This window comes from Myripristis murdjan, chromosome 7 (assembly GCF_902150065.1).
Source record: "Myripristis murdjan chromosome 7, fMyrMur1.1, whole genome shotgun sequence".
Taxonomy (NCBI): Eukaryota; Metazoa; Chordata; class Actinopteri; order Holocentriformes; family Holocentridae; genus Myripristis; species Myripristis murdjan.
In genome coordinates this window covers 19,696,764-19,717,794 of record NC_043986.1, presented here as the reverse complement: position 1 = coordinate 19,717,794, position 21,031 = coordinate 19,696,764, and the positions used below count along the sequence as shown (strand labels likewise).

At 44.6% G+C, this 21,031-nt stretch overlaps 1 protein-coding gene across 1 annotated transcript; it reads left to right on the top strand.

The window, feature by feature from the left end:
• The first annotated feature begins 527 nt into the window (after window positions 1–527).
• Window positions 528–20,164, top strand: LOC115362683 (serine/threonine-protein kinase fray2). The gene is made up of 3 exons (XM_030056718.1): window positions 528–1,171; window positions 17,417–19,194; window positions 19,539–20,164. The coding sequence occupies exons 2-3, from the start codon at window positions 17,575–17,577 to the stop codon at window positions 20,001–20,003; spliced, it is 2,085 nt and encodes a 694-aa protein (XP_029912578.1). The 5' UTR covers window positions 528–1,171; window positions 17,417–17,574; the 3' UTR covers window positions 20,004–20,164.
• Window positions 20,165–21,031: the final 867 nt, after the last annotated feature.

The following is a 21,031-nucleotide window of genomic DNA, read 5'->3' as shown; positions in this document are numbered from 1 at the left end:
ACAAGGTCGTATGCAATGGGAACTGGGGCAGGCCGTACAGTAAAGGGAGCATATGACTTCTTGCTCCATTGCACTGGGCACTCCCATGCCTTGGAGTGGTTTCACAAAGAGATGTGTGAGTGGTCTTTAGTGGTTTCATGCATGAAAGAAAGGCACATGATGCCTGTGGAAACAGATCATGAACAAGTGATCGAGCTAAGAGAGAAGTGACTCGTTATGACTCAAATCATTGTTTCCTGTCATACGCTGGTCGATTAAAACTGATTGACTCCTGATGAAACCTGCATTACACTCCGCCTTTAACACAGTATCAGTTTAATCCTGTGTGATTATGTTTATCTCCTTAACCTAACTTTGTTTATATGTCTGGCAGCACACCTTTCCCATCATTCCTCTGGGCTATGATTGGCTAAGTGGCTGAGGTGTTGCGGCCAATGGCGTGAGCCATGGGCCGGTCCATTCTGCAGCTCGAGGGAGGTTAATGAGCGAAGCTGCTGGGCTATCAGCCAAACATGAGCCGTCCAGCAGCAATGCTAAGGCTCCCACAATGAGCCTGACTGTATTACCACTGAGCTCTGTCTAATTATACACTCTCTGAGAGAGAGAGAGAGAGAGAGAGAGAGAGAGAGAGAGAGAGAGAGAGAACGAGAGAGAGAGCGAGAGAGAGAGAGAGAGTCAGCATATTAGGCAGGGGGAAGAATAAGTTATAAAGGGTTACCATGTTTCAGAGAGAGTTACTAAGAGAGATGAGCATAGATGAGAGTTGCGAGGGTGAAATAGAAAGTGTGTGTCGGTAAGAGGGAAGGAAAGAAAAAGGGAGGGGGAGTTGGAGAGATCAAGCAAACGGGGAGAGAGAGTGCACTAAGAGGGAGAGAGAGAGAGAGAGAGAGCTTCAGAGGTGAGAGAGATATCGAGAGAGAGAGAGAGAGAGCAAACAGGCATACAGAGTGTGAGAAGGAGGAGAGGCAGGAATAGAGTGAAGGGAGGGAAAGCTGAGCAACAGCAAGAGACGGAGAGAGAGAGAGAGAGAGAGAGAGAGAGGAAGAGAGAGAGAGTGAGTGAGAGGAGGAAGAGGCTCGCAGTGTCTAAACTGGATATTCCTACGTGCCTGCTGCCGCCTGATCCAATGAGTAAACTCTGTGCTACTCGCTACGCAAAGGCACCTAGAGAGGTATGTGACCACACTGCTTCTTCCAGTGTGTGTGTGTGTGTGTGTGTGTGTGTGTGTGTGTGTGCGTGCATGTGTGCGTGCATGTGTGTGTGCATGCGTGTGTGTGTGTGTGTGTGTGTGTGTGTGTGTGTGTGTGTAGGAGAGTGGGTGCAGAGGTGCGTGTGCGTGTATTCAGGCCAACTTTGGATGAAGGGATAAACAATGTGTACATGGTATGTGCCTCTTCTGAATGCGCTGAATGCTTTTAACAGCCACTGTACATACATATCCTCCTGTTAACAGCGGTACACATGAAAGTGAGCTGGGTTAATTATAGTGAGGAAATATGTTTGAAATCTGTATGTGAGAGTGTGTGCGCGTCTGTGTTTGTGGGCGTATGCATATACAGTCCATGCATGTAAGTCAGGGTGAGTACCTGTATGTGTGGGCGTTTGTGTGTGTGTGTGTGTGTGTGTATGTGTGTGAGAACATGTGCATATGCATGAGCATGGATGTGCGTGCAACAGAAAAACACAGGAACAGAAAGAGTGTGAAAAAGAGGGAGAGAGTGTGAGTGAGACAGAGGAGGAGAGTATGAGGAAGAGCGAGAGGTGTAGGTTCACCACTCAGCCTGACGGCAGATCAGGACTTTCAGAATTAGAGCAGTGGGCTGAAATAGCCCTGGTCCACAGATAGCCAGGGGCCCTGGAGGAGTACACTAGGAGGGACGGAAATTAGATTGGTGACGGGAGTTGGGGAGGAGAGGGAGAGAGTGAGAGGAGAGAGAGGGAGAGAGAGAGAGCGAAAATATAGGGTATAGATGTTGGGGCAAATCGGGGAAATGACCAGCAGCCACGCACTCAGTGGGAGGATATGGCAGGTGCGTCAGAACAGACTTACGCTGTGATTTCTGTTTCTGCCAAAGCACAACATACATAAGGAATGGAAGAGCTGACAGTGGAAACAACTTGCTTTAACTCTACTTGGATAAAAGTGTTAGATTCATTTGGGACCCTTGCTGCTCTGTTCGGAAGATGTGATTGTGTTTGTGGTCTTATAATTGTCTCCACTCAACCCCTCTCCATTCTGGATGAGAAAATGCGCCTGTGTACATGATTACGATTTCTGTATATGCCATTTATGCTACGGCGCCATCCCTCTGCTGCAGTGATATTCCATATGCTGCATATGGGGATCTTCCCACATTTCACAGCTTCAAACAGTTCCCAGCTATCTGTTTCAAATGAGACTTATACCACTATACCATGGCTGATTATCCAAATGATTGCTTCAGTAAGAGTTTGCCTGGAAATGCTTGAGTAAATAAATAAATAATAATAAAAAAAATGCCTAATCAGCATAACCAGTTCCAGTTAGGAGTTTTTGGTGTTGGATTTGCCCTTGTCATTAACATGATGAGGCAGAAGTCACATGCTGCAGGGATTGTGACTCCGCGATGGTGTGTCTCTGAGAGCATGTGTTTGTGTGTGTGTGTGTGTGTGTGTGCCAGGGCAAGGTTCTCACTGTAGTCAGCTGGCTTCGAACCCAGGCCTCCCATGCTTAACACTTGTTCTCTAAGCCAAAGCCCGGAGCTTTATTTCCAACTTGACTCCTGCTCGGCAACCACAAAGACAGTGAGCAGAGATCCTCCCTCATGAATGATGTAAAGATGACAAAGACCAGAATGTGGGTGAAAAACAGTGTGTTCACCCGTCCCCTGTCTCTCAGTGTAGTGTCACTCTGTGGAGCAGAGCAGGCCTCTAGTGGGAGAAGGTTGAGTGGCTGCTGGCCCTTTAAGAGGTCTATTTTTACAGGGGCACACTCATGCATGGAGCGAAGCACACAGAGGAGGCAGTGGCACTGGGAGACTCTTGATCTGCTCTGCCTCATTTTCTGAGTCCATACAACACATCCTGTAGGACTGTACTTTTGAGTGAGTGAGTGAGTCAGTGAGTGTGTGAGTGAGTGAGTGAGTGAGTCAGTGAGTGTGTGAGTGAGTGAGTGAGTGAGTGATGTGCTTGTGCTTTGTCGCTGTTGTTGGCTGCAAACCTCACATCTCACTATCAACTTTTGCAGGAACTAAGAAAGCAGCCTTACTTTTAGCTTGGGCAGCCATGCATTTTTTTTTTTTCAGTTCATACAATGAGGTTGCCGAGGGTATTTCGGCCCAAGAACTGTAGAACTTTCTCAACCAGTTGAAGACTACACTCTATATAACCGTACGCTTCAATTGTGAAAATCCTCAAAATTGGAGTTACAACGTTTCCACCCAGCCGTGAGGATATCTGTGTGCATGTACAGTAAGCAACTGTTGTCCAAGCCCTCTCATCTGGAACTCTCTGAAGTCTAAAAGTGATAATGAGTGGGAGCTTACAATACACTCACCCTCATGCACACTGTACAAAAATGCACCAACGTACCCACATACTTGTTTTGATATGCAGATAGCTATGAAAGCAATCTGAAAACATCTATGCCCCATCCTTACAAACAGATAATACACTTACTTTACTTACACCCACACACTCCTTGAGAGAAAACCACAAAAATGATCACAATTGAGAGCATTTTCATACAAACACACAGATCAGCGCACTTAGAGGCACACATGGTGCTGTACGCCCACTAAAAAAATTACTTATACATCCTCAATATCTGGACCTAAAATAATCTTCTGCCTTATGCAATGTGCATGTTATATAATGCATTGGCCTGTCATTACCACAGTGCTCCTTCACGCCCTGCCTTGCCTCTCCACCTACAGCACCACAGACAGACAGACAGACAGGCGCGCACACACACCGCGCCCCTTGTGTTGACAGTCATACACTCTAGCACTCTCACCCACGTTAAGTGTGTCCTCTCTAACACCTAGGTAGACGAGTGAGAGGGAAAGAGAGAGGAAGACAGAGAGTGGGTGGGGGAGTGGAGGGACTAAAAGTGAAAGAAAGATAGGCCAAACTTAAGAGTGTAAGGCGTACATTCATGCACACACACACACACACCATACTTTGCTCAACAAAATGAATCTGTGCATTTATACGAGTTTGCTGATATCTACGCTGGTGGTGTGTATGTGATGGATTTCTCTGTGTATATGCTCTCTTCTTTATCCAACAATCCAACATAGCCTTTCTCATTCATTAATTTTCTTTACTTGCTTATTCATCTTTGTGGCTAGAGCAGAAGGTAGGGGAATGCCGTGGTTAGGTCACCAACTCATCGCACAAGACATGTGACAGACAGTCACTCACACTCAGATTCATACCTACATAATCATACCTACTTGTATATGGGCAGCTATAGACTTGCATGTCGTTGGAGTGCAGGAGGAAACCCAGACCAACACAGGGCAAACATGTGAACCAAGAAAGGCGACTGACTCATATCTCATAAACTGAAGCAACACATGACATTGTAACAACTCTATGTTTTGTACTTTACATTCATACTAAAAGATTTATGGAAAGGATTTACAGTCCTGAATATTCTGAATGTGAACTGAAATATTCAAAGCTGGATCACATCATGTAGGAGAGAACAACAGTCCAGTGGGGAAATATTAAAGGAACTGTTCACCCAAAATGTATATAGATAAAAAAAAAAAATATATATATATATATATATATATATATATATGGCACGTGGTTCAACACCCCTGCTATAATACAATCTATCCATCCAGGTACGTCCTTGAATTAAGGAATCAAAGGAATATATATATTTCCCTCTTCAGCTGAGTGCAGTCTATACAACCAGTTTTGTTTTGTTTTGTTTTTTTTCTAGCAAGATTTCCAGTCTGCCGCAATTAGGGATGCACTGATACCAATCGATGCCAATCCAGATTTAAATCATGGATAGGACATCGGACTGACGTTACCAATCCGCGTACCAATATGTGGTAGATGTGTACACGTCACCTGTAATATTTTTTATATATAATATTTCTGTAGTTAATTTACAACTACAGCCTCCACAATAGTCCATTAGCCTGGCAGTAGCTAGTGTGCCGATATTGCGGTCAAATCAGAAATTTCCATTGTAGTGGTCACTGCTATGAGAGAAATCAACTTACTAGTAGCTGATAATGCATCGCTTGTTTTTCAAAAACAGGAGGACTTGCCATGGCAATTTGCATTCCTACACCTGTTTGTACATGAGGAGCTATTTAACCTACGGTTCAAATGAATTGCTTCGGAACATATTTAAGTTAAATGCATTTTAGTATATTTTTTAATAAGAAGTTTTATGCCCATAACAACAACAACAACAACCGCAACAACAACAACAACAACAACAACAACAACAACAACAACAACAACAACAATAATAATAATAATAATAATAATGCATCCTTTGTACTAGCATCCCTGTCTCCCTTGCACCTCAGTACAGTGGAGCTGACTTGGTAGTTGTATCTACACACCCTGAATTCAATCTTCTTGGGGATGGATTGATACAGTTTGCCAGTGTTCATCAGCAAGAAATATTTCCCTACAAAACTCTTCATCTCTGAGGGCAGCGGATTATGCTATGTATTTGTGTCTTTGTTTTTGGAAAGAGCTGTTGGTGTCGAGTTTTTCCATGTGCACGTTTTTAACAGTTGACAAAACAAATGCCCTTCCTACTGTATTGAGCCACTGAGAAGATGGGGAATGGCACAACAGAATTGAAACGTTGCTAAATCAAACAGAATCTAGGGGATAGATTGCGTTAAGGTTAAGCTTGAAACTATCTTTATTTTATTTTAGGTGGACTTCCATGCTGATCAGGATTCAGGTTTGACTTAATGGTATTATTGAGTTGAGTAAAGGAGATCTGGCCAGTGCTCCCAGTTCGGTGCTCTCAGCACTGGTGGAAGGGTAGAAGGGTGTGGGAACAAGCTTGGGAGCACAGCAGAGGAGCCAGGACTATGATGAGTAATCCCGAACTGAGGCATGTGTTTGACGACAGCCGATATCATGCCAGACTACTTCAGGGTGGCAGACACACCTGTCGGTAAGGTCTCCCTCGAGAGTCAGGTGCAGGATGTGGTATTACATGGTATGCATTCCTCTGTAAATGTGCTTACGTGTGCATGTGCATGTATGCGTCTGCATATGCACACATGTAACTGTGTGTGCAAACAGTAGCAATCTGTCAGTTCTCCTAGTTATTCCTCCACTCTTTGTTTTCATATGGATTCTTTTTCTTCGGCCTTGACTCGCTAACCCCGGTGTATGATCCAGCAGTATGTTCTCCTCCTCCACACCACATCTACAACAGGGGTCAACGACCTCTCAACTCTGCCACCCACCACTCACACCCACACCTTCTCAGCCAGGCCTGCCTGCCTGCTGGAGCCCATGCAAGTAGATGCGCTCACAGACCCACAGACAGACCCACCGTGCACAAGCACAATACACTGCACAGTATTGGTTTTGGTATCACTGTACAGAAAGTGTAACATTTGAGACATCCTGTGGCCTTATAGCATCAGTAGTGTCCTCAAAGTCTGTATCTTGCTTTCCTGTTCACCGAACATTTTTTTGTTATGATGACCAAAAATAAAAGCACTCAATAAGTTATCTTTCTCTGAATTAATGGTAACACTTTACAGTAAGAGTACAACAATTAACATTAGTTAATGCCGTAATAAACATTAAGTAACAGGTCATAAACATTAAGTAACAGTGAACTAACCGTTAACTAATGTGTCTAAGAATCATGTACTAATGCTGTTCATGCTAAGGTATGAATTTATATGTTATTTAAGGGTTATTGTAGATATTATTAACATTAGTGAATGCCATAATAATCATTAACTAACAATTAATTAACCATTACGGCATTAACTAATGTTAACTAACGTTAATTGTTGTACTCTTAAGTGTTACCAAATTAATGTAACCCCTTGAGCTCTGATTTTCCTTTAATTTGCCCCTTCAATGTAAAAACCAAAAACATTTTTTTTCTATATTGTATGACATTGTCTTACATATTTGCTGTATCTGCTGATTGCAGTATTTCATTGACGCTACATCACACTTACATTATGTGAAATATTCGAACCCAAAATGGTTTTGTTTTATGGTTGCACTATTACATCAAATAGAAAATATCTCAATGTCTTCTGCATTATTTAATACACATTACCTTGTAATTAGCAGGACATATTTGGTATCTTTGAAAGGCTAAGTATTTCTTAAGTATTTCTTTGGGTTTGAACAAAACATGCATTTGCAATGACACACCTACTGATGAAACTGGCAGAGTTGAAGAGGTTAACTTTCTTTCTTTCCTTTTTGTAATTATTGGCAGGAGGCTGTGTCAGATCCTGTTATCTAACGGCTGAGCAGTTTAGGTTGTCACTCAAGTGAAATAGGGGCTCTCCCTGTTTCCTCTTATGAAAATAACTCAATATGCCCACTCTTTCCTATTTCAATATCATTCACAGCACCCTCATTTAGGCTACAACAAACAGCATAAGCAGCGAATAGAGTGAATGGCTGTGATCGTGTGTGGCTGGGCAGCAGATGAGATCTCAAGTGTAGGAGGGGTTAAAGAGCAATGGCAATAATGGCAGCGTGTAGCAGTGTTGCCTTGAAGACCAACAGTGATAAAGGTTCTCGAGACAGTATCTCTGAAGACAGTCTAGACAGTTTCTGTGTAGATGAATGGCACTGCAGCTACCAATGGGTGACCTGGCTGTGCTCTCTCCATGGAGATGCCATCTCTCTGTTTGCTTACAGCTTGCTGACATTTTGCTGCTAAACCGGAGAAACGACAAAAACCTAGTTTGACTGTCAGTCGCCAGGGGATAGAGCCAAAAGCAACAAATCTTTGCAACAAAGGCCTATGTCTGTCTCTCTCTCAGGCTCTTTTTGTCTCTGTTTCAGACATACTCTCTTGCTCTCTCTTTTTTTCTGTCTCTCTAACCCCCCCCTTTGTTATTTCTCTCTTTCTCTCTCTCTCTCTCTCTCTCTGTCTTTCTCCCCTCTTCTCTATTCCTTCCTCCACCCCCCACACCCCCCAGCAAGCTACTGATCTCATAGCGTGTGAGTACTACTCACATCAAGGGCTCTGAGTTGTGCTAATCTGGTCTGATAAGCAGTGATCACAAACTAGTGAGAGGGACAGCGAGCTGTTAGCGTCACTAGACTGGAGGTGCCAGTGAAGCCAAGCATAGCAAGGCAAACAGGAAAAAAGATGATAATTACTTTAGATCGAACAATATTACGTTCCAGTGAACTGCAATAATGCAATTATACAAGCATGGTTATTCATCCAGTTTCACAACAATATGTGTCATCACTACAAATGCACAAAAAATAGGTGACAATGTCACCTCAACTGTAGTGTCAAATTTAATGTTTGTTTCATGTTTTTTTGTCTTTGCATGTGATGCTCACAAACCGAAACCAAAGAAAACACTTGTGGTTTAACATGAAGTTGGGGCAGATGTCACATAGGCAGCCCGTTATCAGACTGGGACAGGCGAGAAGAGCAAAAATGAAACTCTCATCACAAAATAGTTAAATGTCAATGAATGACAACAGCACAACACCGCCCTCTCAAAATGTCAGCCGCAACGTTTGCAGAATACCTCAATTGTTTCCTTGGTTTCCCGCTGACCTGTGTGTGTGTGCGTGTGTGTGTGTGTGTGTGTGTGTGTGTGTGTGTGTGTGTGTGTGTGTATGTGCGTGCGTGTGTGTGTGTGTGTGTACAGAGAGAGAAAAAGTGCTGCAGAACTTGTCGTCAGCTGTGGTCAGGCGGGAAGGAGACAGAGGAATTTTTGCTTCTGCTGAGTGGCTGACCTGGATGTAATTAGTCAAGTCATATTTTTAACTGATATTGCGTAAAAGCCAGCTTAAGGAGCCATAGCTGCCCTATTTATACCCTAGGGGCTAATGGCCTGTACCACTACACAGGGGGATTTCCTCACAGAACTATACTAAGCCAACCTTAGGCCTTACCAGTTAGGATTCACAGGGATTAACCCAGCAATACATTACAGCCATCACCTTCCAGGCTGTACCATTCACACAGCTCTATTTTCTTGCTCTTGCATTGTCAAATATACCACATGTACCACTCTGGTTTCCAGAAAGTGGTATGCTCTGGCTATTTTGCTGCGTTTTCAATACACACATACGATCCTGCTCTTAATCTCACAGGCAGAAGAGATGTTGTCATTAATTTGTGCCACAGGACAAACCAAAGGTGTGTACATCTGTCATGAGTATCCATACTTGCACAAAACTTTCTGTGACATTAACCCTTTGAAAACAGGATCAGATGTCTTGCCTTTGACAGGGATCTAACCTTTTGAAACCTGAGCAAACTGGCTAGATTTTGTTCAAAAATGAGAGAAATGACCCATTGATTTAAAGAAAAAAATAAACAAGCTTAAAAAAAAAAGAGAGAGAGAGAGAGAGAGAGAGAGACAAGAGAACATCATCGGAAAATTATCCCAAAAAAAAAAAGGGGGGGGGGGGGGGTCCAGAAAACTGTATTTATAATTATAATCATAAATTCAAAATTATTTTACAGGAAAAAAAAATATTTTCTTGGCTAATTTTCAGGTCATGTTCTTGTAACTTTTTGTAACTAATTTCTTGCTCATTTTGGGGTAATTTCTTCTTAAGTTGCTCATTGCCTTTTTGCCTCTTTTTTTTTTTTTTTTTTGGAAGAAATCAAACAAATCTGTTCATGTTTCAGATGGCCAAACATGCATGTTACACGCATGTGCACTCTGGGTGTGTATGTGTATGTGGGTGTTAATAGTAACTCCTGAGCCATAAGCCCAGCCTCATTGTGGTTGAGCCTGCTGCGGGCAGGGCTGCTGGCTCATCCTGTTTAAGAATGGGTCAGGGCCTTGAAGGCTGACCTGGCCTTTTGCCCAATAAGCTATCGCTCGTATCACCCTGTCCTTTTATCAGCTTAGCCCGGCTCCCTGTAGAGTAAGCCACCACACAGGGCAAGTAGTACTCCTCTCCTCTCCTCCCTCCCTCCCCTCCCTCCCACCCTCCAGCTCTCCTTGAAAGACTTCTGCCTAAGTTTGCTCATCGTCTCTTGTGCTCTGTTGTAGTGCACAGAGTTCGATGAAAACTAACACAGGGAGCATCTTCACTCTCACACACACGTGTTCGCATGCATGCAGCAGTTTCTCCAACTAAATCAATCCTTTTCCTATCAAACATTCCTCGGCGTGTCCTCTATCCACCCCCCGCAGCCTCCACCTCCCCCCCCCCCCCCCCCCCCCCCCCCCCCCATCCCTCCCCTACTCTCCTCTATGGTCAGATCTGTTACATTCAGCAACAAATTTCTGCTGCATCAGACGTCCATCATAGATCCTCCACTCAGCCTGAAACGTGATCAGACACCCGATACCGGCTACGCATGAGGAAGAAAAAGCCAAACGCAAAACAGCATTCTCATTAAAAAGGACATGAAGCCGAGAGAGGGAGAATGTGGCTCGTGTTTAGGGGAACGTGCTACAGAGAGCAAGTACATGTAAGATCTCCCCTGTTATTTCACTCTTCCACTGCTCTGATCTGTTGGGTGTAGTTTGACTCATCTGACCTTTCTTTTCTCCACATGACCCTGTTTGTGTGTGTGCGCGCGCGTGTGTGTGTCAGAGTGACGGACAGCTTAAGCAGCACAAAGCCTGAGGAAGCGAGACAGAGAGAGAGAGAGAGAGAGAGAGAGAGAGAGAGAGAGAGAGAGTGTGTACGCCGAATGTCTCAGTGGTGCCGTGAGTGACAGCACAGTGTGACTCCACCGTGTGTTTGTTCATGTTTATGTGCTTGTGTGTGTGTATTTGTGTGTTCAACTTGCTACTGAATATCAAAATTGTGCATGCATCAGTAGAGCTCAGCAGTCATTTCTATATCTCTATATTGTAGTAAACATTTCCTTTAATGAGCCGAGTACTTACTCTCTTACTCTCCTTTCACTATTACTGCACCAGTGTGACTAAATTTAAACCAAACGCTGATTTGTGTCAGGGTGTATGCTGAATTATATATAATTTGGAGAGGAAGAGTTTCTTTTCTTTTCTTTTTTCCACATAATGTTTTTGAACTAGTAGTGATTACATGGCAGAGAAGATTGGATTTTAATGTTTTGCCTCACTTCACTTAATTCGCTTCATGTCACATCACTTCACTATGATTATACTGTTTTAAAATTTGAATCTACTCTTCATAGTATGTTTCTGTCTTTTTTTTTTTTCCATTAATTTGCCAGCCTTGAGGTTTAGTGGTTTGAGTAAAAAACATTATATAGGAAGGTGATCTGAATCATCATGGGTTGGACAATTTCATTTAAACTGCCAAATTAACTCTGACACCTCATCAGTAATGGGCTGCCTTTTATAATAAATGCATCCAAGCATGTTAATAGAGTTGACCCTATGTTTTGTATGCTGCCAGCTATACAATTAGTTCTCTTAGATATCACAAGCTTTTTGTTTAAGGCTTCCAAAAACTAATTACAGTGAAATAAGCCATTTCCTCTTGGTAATAAAATATACAACATACATCAGGAAGAAACCAGCTATACTCGGCCTGTCTAAGCTACTTAATATAAATTAATGAAATTATCAACAGATGGATTTTGCTTATTTTGATTCCATCTTAGTAATTGTCTGGTAATTTATTTATAGCTTAAGAAGCCATTTGCTTGTTTTTGTTACATGCCTTTGCCAAAATACCACATTTTCACAGCCAGTTGACACAAATTGCAAATTGCTTATTTAAAACCGTGTTCAGGTTCACATGTCGCCGCAAAAGATAATATCGGTTAAATACCCCCGTGATATTATCATGTAACACTACCATCCAGAAACCTTGTAGTATTGTTGAGTCTCATACCACCTGCGTCCTAAAATATTTAGTTCTACTCTCCATTAATTGTGATACTTTTAACCAACCTACGCAAATACAACAAATGCCAGAGCAGAAAGTGCTTACGCCAGCCCACACAACCTCAGTGAATACCATCAGTGAAAACCATTCATAGCACAATGTTCTCCTAAATGCCAGAGGCAACTTTCTCAACAATTGTCCCCCCATTGTGATAGTGTTTCAATGTGGACTTCAGTCTGATAAAGCTGCATTCACTCCCCTGTACGATTAGCTCTTCATTCCATTGAGATTGCAAACCTATAGAACGTTAACCTCTGAATGGCTGTTGGTGGTACTGACTCTGCAGTTTTCTCTGTGCTTGCCAGTCTGGATGCACTGGTCTTGCAATATGAAAAAGCATAAATATTGCTTTTACAATTAAACACCACTAATGATGAGATTTCCCTGTGGCTATTGTAAATCTCCAGTAAATTCCACCCAGAGCATGCTCCCAAATACGTGCTTGCTCCTGCGCTGCACTTTTGGGGTGATAATTATCATAAGCGTGTTTGAAGCTCGGTTTGGCCCTGTTTCTTTGAGGAAGAGGAGGGGGCGTTCATTTGCATAGCATTATATTTTCAACCTTGGCCTGTTTAGTATTTTGTAAATTGTTCCTGTGCTGACAGGTTTCTAATTCAGTCCTAATAATGTTCAACCGTACCAACACCGTTGGTTTGCACTGACTGAATCACTGAAGCAAATCATTCAGAGCTCTCCTGCAATGCTCCTGCTAGAGAACGAGTTTCTCTGTGTGTGCATGTGTGTGTGTGTGTGTGTGTGTGCATGTGAAGTCAAGTCAAGTTTATTCATAAAAGCTCTCTTAACAAGCAGGATTTGTCACAAAGTGCTTTGATGAGAACGAAGACACAAAGTCAGATGAAAACATGGAGATAAACAAGAAAGAACAAGCACTCTACAGCGTGTGTGCATGTGTGTGAGCGCGTGTGATGGATGTGAGGTTTAGTTTTGAGTCAGAGGCAGCAGCAGAAGCCTAAGTCTGAGAGTGTGTGTAGGATGAGCCTCCTACCACGTCCCTCCCTGTCTCTCATCAACTGTCTCTGCCTCCCCTCTGTCCTTCCCTCTCTTTTATCTGACTTCACGTCTTTTCAAAATACGATGAGAATGGAAGTGTGCGCAAATGTTAAATTTAATGTTTGAGCTGAAGGGTTGTGTAGCAGTATACAGCATTAAAGCAACATAAAATCTCTCCAACATATAATGTGTGTGTGTTACATCTGTGACTTTGTGTGTGCTTGAGAGCCTGTGTGTGTGTGTGTGTGTGTGTGTGTGTGTGTGTGTGTGTGTGTGTGCGTGCATGCATGTTTGTATCCCTCACAGTGAGTAAAGCGAGTGGGCGGCAGCAGCAACTGGTCTGCCTGTGTGGCTCTGCATAGCAGACATGTTTCTCACTGCTAGATATTACTCATTTCCTCAGCCCTTTACATACACAAACACACTCAAGCGCGCACGCACACACACTCACACTCACACATACACACACAACAGACACGGAGACGGATAGCAGGCTCTCAGTGCTTTCCCTCAGTTTGGTGGGCTCGCTGGTGTGATTTCGTACGTACAGAGATCAGAGGCAGTGTGTAGCTGGAAGCTGCTGCTATCTGCGGGTGTTGAAAGTGGCGGTGGAGCCGGGGGAGAACAGTTCAGCACTGTAAGGAGCTGGGGAGTGGGTTGACCCGCTGGGAGGACTGGAATATGAATGGCTGCCAACACTAGGACAACTGCTCAGCCCGTGCTAAGGTCAGTCTCACTGGACATCACATCACAGCACTACCAACCTCCTGCTCCCACATCTCTACCGCTCCTCTGGAATGAGAGACCTGACAAGGGCTGATTTACTTATTCATACCCCTTTTTTTTATTGCAACTATTGCTAGTGCATTATTAATAGACTTGCTCTTTGGGACTGATAGTAATATATGCATCAAAATGAATCTATATAATAGTTTTGCTGTTTGCAGTCGAGAGTATAGAGATATGTTTGGCAGCTAAGTTCTCATGAGAGATGTGTCTGAAGAAAAGGCGGGATGAGAGGCAGAGTTGCACTATTAGATCTGTCAGATTTGTTACTTGAAAGCTAATAGAAGAATGCAAGCCTTTAACATCTGTATTAAATAATGCAATTTTACTCAGTTATTTTATGCTATTAACTAAATGTGAAATGTGATCCCTTTTTTTTTTTTTTTGGTATAAATAGTAGGTATACTTAATGAGCAGATCGGTAGTCTTGAATATTATTTTGCTGAGGAGGGGAACATGCAGCATTATCAATTTTGCTTGCAAGCCGTCTGCACGCCTTGCACCCACAATAGTGAATGACACAGATCACCCCCTCAATCCATGTTTCACTCCACTGCCATCAGGCCGTAGATACAGGACTATGAAATGGAAAAATGCTCGCCCTGGCAGAAGTTTTGTCTCTTCTGCAATAGCAGCACTAAACAAACTGCCTCGCTGACCTAATATAGAGCAAGACTTATCTGTGTGTGCCATACATATGTGCTGGAACACAGGTGGGGAATGAAGGTTATGTGTTTATCTACCTGTGTGTGTATCTGTATGTTTGGTTATCTGTGTGTTTCTGTGTATGTATAGGTTGTGAAAACAAATTTCCTGCGGGACAATAAAGACTATATCTATCTATCTTTTTGATATATTTAAATGTTACGACCACACCAGCTCCAGCTAAACTCCAGCTCTGTATGCATGTCTGCTCTGTGTAGGAGGATTCTGTTAGAAGACATTTCTCTGAGAACTCCTCCACATGCACAATTGTGCTCTTTGTTTTGTTGTACGTTTCTTGGCAAGTTTATATTGGGTCTATTTGGCCCACCTTTTTCACAACAAGGGCTTTCAAAATGAGAAGGGTGTAAGAGGCGTTTGGGGATGAAAACCGAAACCGGTTCTGTTTTATCTGCCAAATTTAAGTTCTTGACAAGTTCCAGTGCATCATAATCACACAGGCAAATTCGCATGCATAAAATAATCAGAAAAAAGTAAGTGACTTGCAACTTTTAAATATATTGTATTCCAAATAAATTAAAAATCGCATAGAATTTAATGCATTTTGTTCTCAGGTATTGTGTGTCTGTTGTTTTTGGCTGTTGGAAAAACAATACAATTAAACCCACTTGCTTATTGCAATGGAAAGAATGTGACTTTCCGTTTTATGTTTCCGTTCTGTCAATAATTCCATATAATTGCTGTATTAAGTGCTTTGTCTGTTACACTGATAAGATTATCATGATCAGTTAAATGAAACGCATATTATTCCATAAGGGCTGTGGCCATATAAGTGGCATCAAAGGCCGTGGATGTGTAAATAGAATGATATACTAGCATAAACCTTCAGCATGACTTCATTATGATGTGGCTAAATCAAGTTTTACACTTCAGTTTAAGTTTGACACTTCACAATCTCATCACAGATGTGTTCAGTAATATTTTCTCCTATTGAACACTTAACTTGCATGTGTGTTAGGTGAAAATCCCGTATCTTCAGAATGTGAACTTTTCAGGAACTGAGAAAACGGCCTTCATTTTAGCCTGCTGACAATGCATTGTTGAGTTTATCCACTGGGTTATAAATGGGTTAATGACCTCAAGAGGTCATAGAGATCTGTCAGCCAACAGAGGACCATGTTATCCTGCAAAAGAGCCGAAAATATGAATATCACCAAAACTAGAGTCACAAGGTTCTCACATGACAAGAGGAACATATTGTGATTTAACCAGCTGGTTTCAGTGTTTTTTTTTTTTTTTTTTTTTTTTTTTTTAATCAGTTACACTTTCATCATTTATCATCCCATGAAACACAATTCCCACACTTTGAAACACCCCTCCTGTCAGTCTGAGACAATGAATCTTTCTCACGCACCCAGATTTGAGGTACAGCAATACCTCCCTCCCCCCTTTTTTTCAGTTTTCCAATCAGATGCTAGAACAGCTTGCTCCAGTCCCAGCACTTATTCTTTTTTTGGACGGAGCGACTTCATTAGCAACAGTTTACCCGCCTCTCTGTGGAGTATCCCCATCTAACCTCTCCAATCGACTGGATGTGTGTGGACACAGTTGCCATGGCGACAGTGTGGCGGTTAGCGAGACAGTGGAGAGCTGTTAGCATTCAGGCTGTTCAGACAGACTTGCGGGTGAGTGCGGGGCTGAGTGGCAGCATGGTGCTGTGGCGGCGGCGGCGGCGGCGGCGGTGGCGGCGGCGACGGTGGTGGTGGAGGTGGAGGGAACAGCTGGGCTGGCGGCGCGGCAGCCATCACTTCAAAGGAGCTCATTTAGACCATTTGGAGAAGAATTAGTAGAGCTCCCCCGCACTTCGCGCTGAATGAAACAAGGCTGCAAAGCTCTGACACATTCCAGGACTCACACAAACACACGCGCGCACAAAGACCCTAAACAGATAAACACATTCACACATTATCAGAAACAACAAAAAGAATCCATCCAGTTTCATGCAAATAGGCAAACACGGCTTTTTACATGCATGCATGCACACACTCACACACACAGACACAGACACACGCGCCCCACACCCCTGCTGTGACAAATAATTAAGATGCAAAGACACATACTCATACTGTACGCACAACAACTGGTGGCAATATCAACAGTATTTCTGTCAGCTTTTGGGTGGGCGGTGACCAGCTTTGCCTATCACTGGGGGAGTAAGAGGGAGTTACAGAAGCCTGAGGGAGTATTTGTGTGTCTGTTGCTGTCCGTATGTGTGTCTGAGAGAGAAAGAGAAGGAGAGAGGAGAGGAAGAGTGCTAGTAGTAAGCTTATATAGGACACAAAGAACACCCGGGGGTGTCGTGGGGGTGGTTCATGAAAGTGGTACAAAAACATATCTACATATTCCAATCATCCCCTGAGAGTCAGAGATGAAAAGTCTCCCGCTGCGTGTGCTGTGTGTGTGTTTTTACATCTATACTGCACTGCCTCTGAACTTCAGTGGCTGCTCCTTATATTTTTAGCGCACTTGTGGGAGTAACATGTTTGAATGAGACTAGTAAGCTGGGTAGTTTCAGTCCCACCACAACGCACACAGATAATGACTAATTAGGTACAACTATTAGAAACCCAAGAGTTTCTAACCTTTCCTGGACTGAAGCAGTTTGCATGGGGGAGGCATGAGCTGATTTGTCTCCATTTGTCTGCTGCTGCTGAGTGTTTGTTTGCGTGCGGCTGACCGGACTGACAGCTACGTTTGAGTACAACTGACCCAACACGACCTGACAGACTGTCCATTTTCCACATTCACACTTCATTTAATCTCTCTTGTTTTTGTCTCTCCACACCCTGCTGTCTCTCCTTCCTTTTCTCCCTTTTTTCTGTCCCCCTCTCTGTAGGTGAGTGGTGCTTCAGTGCTAAAAAGTCAGCACTGATCTGACAGTGATGCTGTGTAGAGGCTCTCCCCTCACTCTGCGCCCCTCGTTCTCCCGTGAGGCCCATGTGACCTAGCCTACACCCACACACAGGGGGCCCCCACTGCCGCTGGAGCCCACCCATGAATCCCAGCCCCGACCGCGGCAAAGAGTGCCTCCCTCCTAAGAAGAGGGAGTCTCGGCAAGGATCGGCAGAGCAGCACGCCCCTTTGGACGAGTTTAAACCTCCTGTGCCCTTCCGGAGTCGGCCCAGCACAGGGAGAGGGGAGGGAGGCAGGGAAGCCATTGACAGCGACAGGGCTCTGATTAACTCAAACCCCCATCTCCTACCCTCTCCTCCACCCCTCCCTGTCCCAGCCCCTGGGCTCCCCCTGCCTCTACCATGGCACCTGCCCTACTCTCCATCTGTCTCTCTTCCACTTTTCCCCGGACAGGTAGGGGAGAGGAGGGGCTCAGGATCTCCCTCCTGGAGAGAAGATCCTCTCTCCTCAACACTCCCCCATCACTCCCGGTGGCTCCGGGGAGATGGACCCCTCACCTTGCCAGCCTCCCCATCCTCCTCCTCCTCCTCCTTTAAGACTCCCTTCCCAGCTGATTCAAGAGAGATGTGGTCCTATTTAAACAGCGGCCGACGGGACTACAGCTCCTCTCTGTTCTCCCCGTCACACTTGTTTAGCCATCCCCCTCTCTACCACACTGACCCCAGCCTAATCGAAGCCAGACATAGGTACCTGGTGAAAAGACCCAACGGCTTGGATGGGCCAGGCAGCAGGACTGCCTCAACCTCCAGGCTTCCCCTCGCAGGAGAGTATGGGAACGACAGCAGCAGAACCAGGTTGGACATCAGTCCCCACAGCTCCCACACCAACGGTGGGCGGAGGCAGCAGGAGGACCTGACAGGTCGTGTCCAGTCTGGAGGGGCATTTTTTTCAGACTCCCAAGCTCAGGAGGGCCAGGAGACACATTCCTCACTGCAGGACAGGGACACTCATGGGATAGTTAAGACCAGCTCAAATTTACTCTCCAGCAGTCCCCATCGTCTCGGACCAGACCCCAGGGCAGGTAGAGGAGGATTGTTGGACCCTCTGGGGGCTCCACCAGCCGAGGCCCAGATCTATTACTCCCTACCATCTGTGTACCACCACACCCCTCAGGCCCAGACGTACCCACTCTACAGCCCCTCAGGAACACCTCTTTACAGGGAGCCAGGCCCCAGGCAGCACAGTCTGAGAAACTCACCACACTCACCACTGAGCCTGCCTAACAGCCATGACAGGACACAGCGAGACCGGGAGAGAGAGCCGGAAAGAGACCAAGAGAGAGACAGAGAGAGAGACAGAGAAAAAATCCTAGAAAGAGACAGAGAACGAAGTAAAGACAGGGACAAAGAGACAGACAAAGACAAACATGACAAAGACAGTGAACGAGAGAGGCGACAGGACAGAGAAAGAGACCGAGGGAGAGAGTTCTCTCCTGGACAGTATTCCCATCCTCACACCTCACCCCCTGCCCTTCAACCATCTCCCCCTGCGCTCCTACCTCACTTCACCAAGGGTTCTCTGATTGAGTTGGCCAGCGGGCGGCTCAAGCGGGTGGAGGAGCTGCGGACCGAGGACTTCCTGAGGAGTGCGGACACCTCCCCAGAGTTCCACCTCAGCACCTGCACGGTGCTGCTCATCGCCCCCAGCAACACACAAGGCTTCAGCCACCTGCAGGTCCACCTCACAGACCGCAACACTCAGGTAAACTTTTTATATAGCTATGCACTTTGGCTTATCTATTCTGCTTTTACTGTAATTGCCAAAATTAATAATATTCTTTATGAGGGTGCAATTACAAACCATTTAATGAATACTACAAAACAAATTGAATGCCGTCATGCTTTAAGCTGTCCTTCAAAGAGTTCCTTTCAGGTGTTTGTGAGAGTAGGAATAATGACAAGCATTATTAATGCAAATGATGAAAGCACTCTACTGCACTCAAAGGACTCAGATCTGGTTGATTACACACAGGTGCAACAGTCAAAGTGTTGAGATAATGCAGTTAATGACAAGGGTGACCTTATAACACTTGTAATTTTGTGCAGGAGTTACTGAAGGTCTTGGTGGAGTATCCGTTCTTCGTGCGGGACCGAGGCTGGTCTTCTTGCTGTCCCCAGAGAACCACACAGCTGTATGGCTTGCCCTGTCGCCAGCTCGCGGAGGGCGATGTCTGCCTGGCTCTCACCCCCACACCCACCCAAACCCACCGGACACACGCACGTACTGGCTCCAGGGCCCATCGCATGCACTTCCCCTCCAGGGCTGGAGGAGAGTCCCGCAGCTCCCACAGAGAGGAGATGCCACCTCCACCCCCTCCTCCGCCTCTTCCTCACCACCCACCACCTACAGTTCTGGCACCTCCCCCTGCCCCGACGGTGGACCCTCCCGTTCAGGAGCAGCCACGTCCTCGCAAAAGGCGCTGGTCTGCCCCGGACACCCTGCCCACAACCGGAACTGATGAAAGCCTCCCGGATTTACCTCATGGCTCCAAGCAAATGAAGTGGCAGTAGAAACTCGCACATGCATACATACACATAAATACCTACATACATACATATGCACACACACACACACACACACACACACAAGCACACACACACCCTCCTTGTCTCTGTTGCACCCAACAAGTCAAACAATGGAGAGACCTCAAGGCAGGGTTGCAGGGAAGGAAAAAACAAACAAACAGAAAACGCAATTTACGGGTGTCCACACTGCTGCCCAAAGTATGAAGCCAGTTCACTCAAGTCTAGTCCAGATGAAACCTCCTTGCACCCCTCTCTACTCTCTGCCCCCACCCCACCCCCCCACCTACTTTACGCAGCACAACCCTGAAAGGAGCAGCAGCTGAAGGACCTCTGGATCGCTCCTTAGAGACACACTGAGACATTTAGTGAGACAATCAAGCACTTGTCTGTGTTCACTCTGTTTTTGTAATGGTTGTCCCACACGCCTACTTACTGACAGTGTTTTCTGCAGGGTATCGATTTTCAATCAGTGTTATGAAAGTAAGCGCTATTGAAGAAGTGCAGATATATATATATGAATAAAAATTGACTATATATATATTACCTTACAGATGTTATATACAGTAAATATGCTAAACAGATTTAATGCAAACTCTGTCAATTTTGCAATGCATTTTGGTTTTTATGTTCTTGCTTCTGAGCCGATGTCTACGTGTCGGTCTGGGCAGGCAAGGTGAATGTATGAGCAATTCTTCGCCTTTTTTATTCTCTTCACTGGGAGTCATGTCAAATATTTGTTCCTCAAGGCATTACCCTCCAATATGTTCTTAACATTATCTCTGAGAAAGGAAGAACACTAATGAAAACTGCGTAACAGACAATCCCACCCACACAGACAGGTCTGTGCCACATCGCCTCGACACTCATGGTGTTTTTCCATTAAAAACTGAATGACAGAAAGAGTAAAAAGTGCAGTATGGCTGAAGAGTAATGGTGCTAATAACACGTTGGAACATGATGCTTTGTGAATACTCTTGACCCCTGTGTACTGTACGCTTCTGTTCCCATTTCAT

What these genes read in the sequence shown, in the direction of transcription:
- LOC115362683 (XM_030056718.1), top strand. Translation starts at nt 17,575, where the DNA reads ATGAATCCCAGCCCCGACCGCGGCAAAGAGTGCCTCCCTCCTAAGAAG. An exon ending in TCACAGACCGCAACACTCAG is followed by an intron (nt 19,195 to 19,538) that starts GTAAACTTTTTA and finishes AATTTTGTGCAG; the next exon opens with GAGTTACTGAAGGTCTTGGT.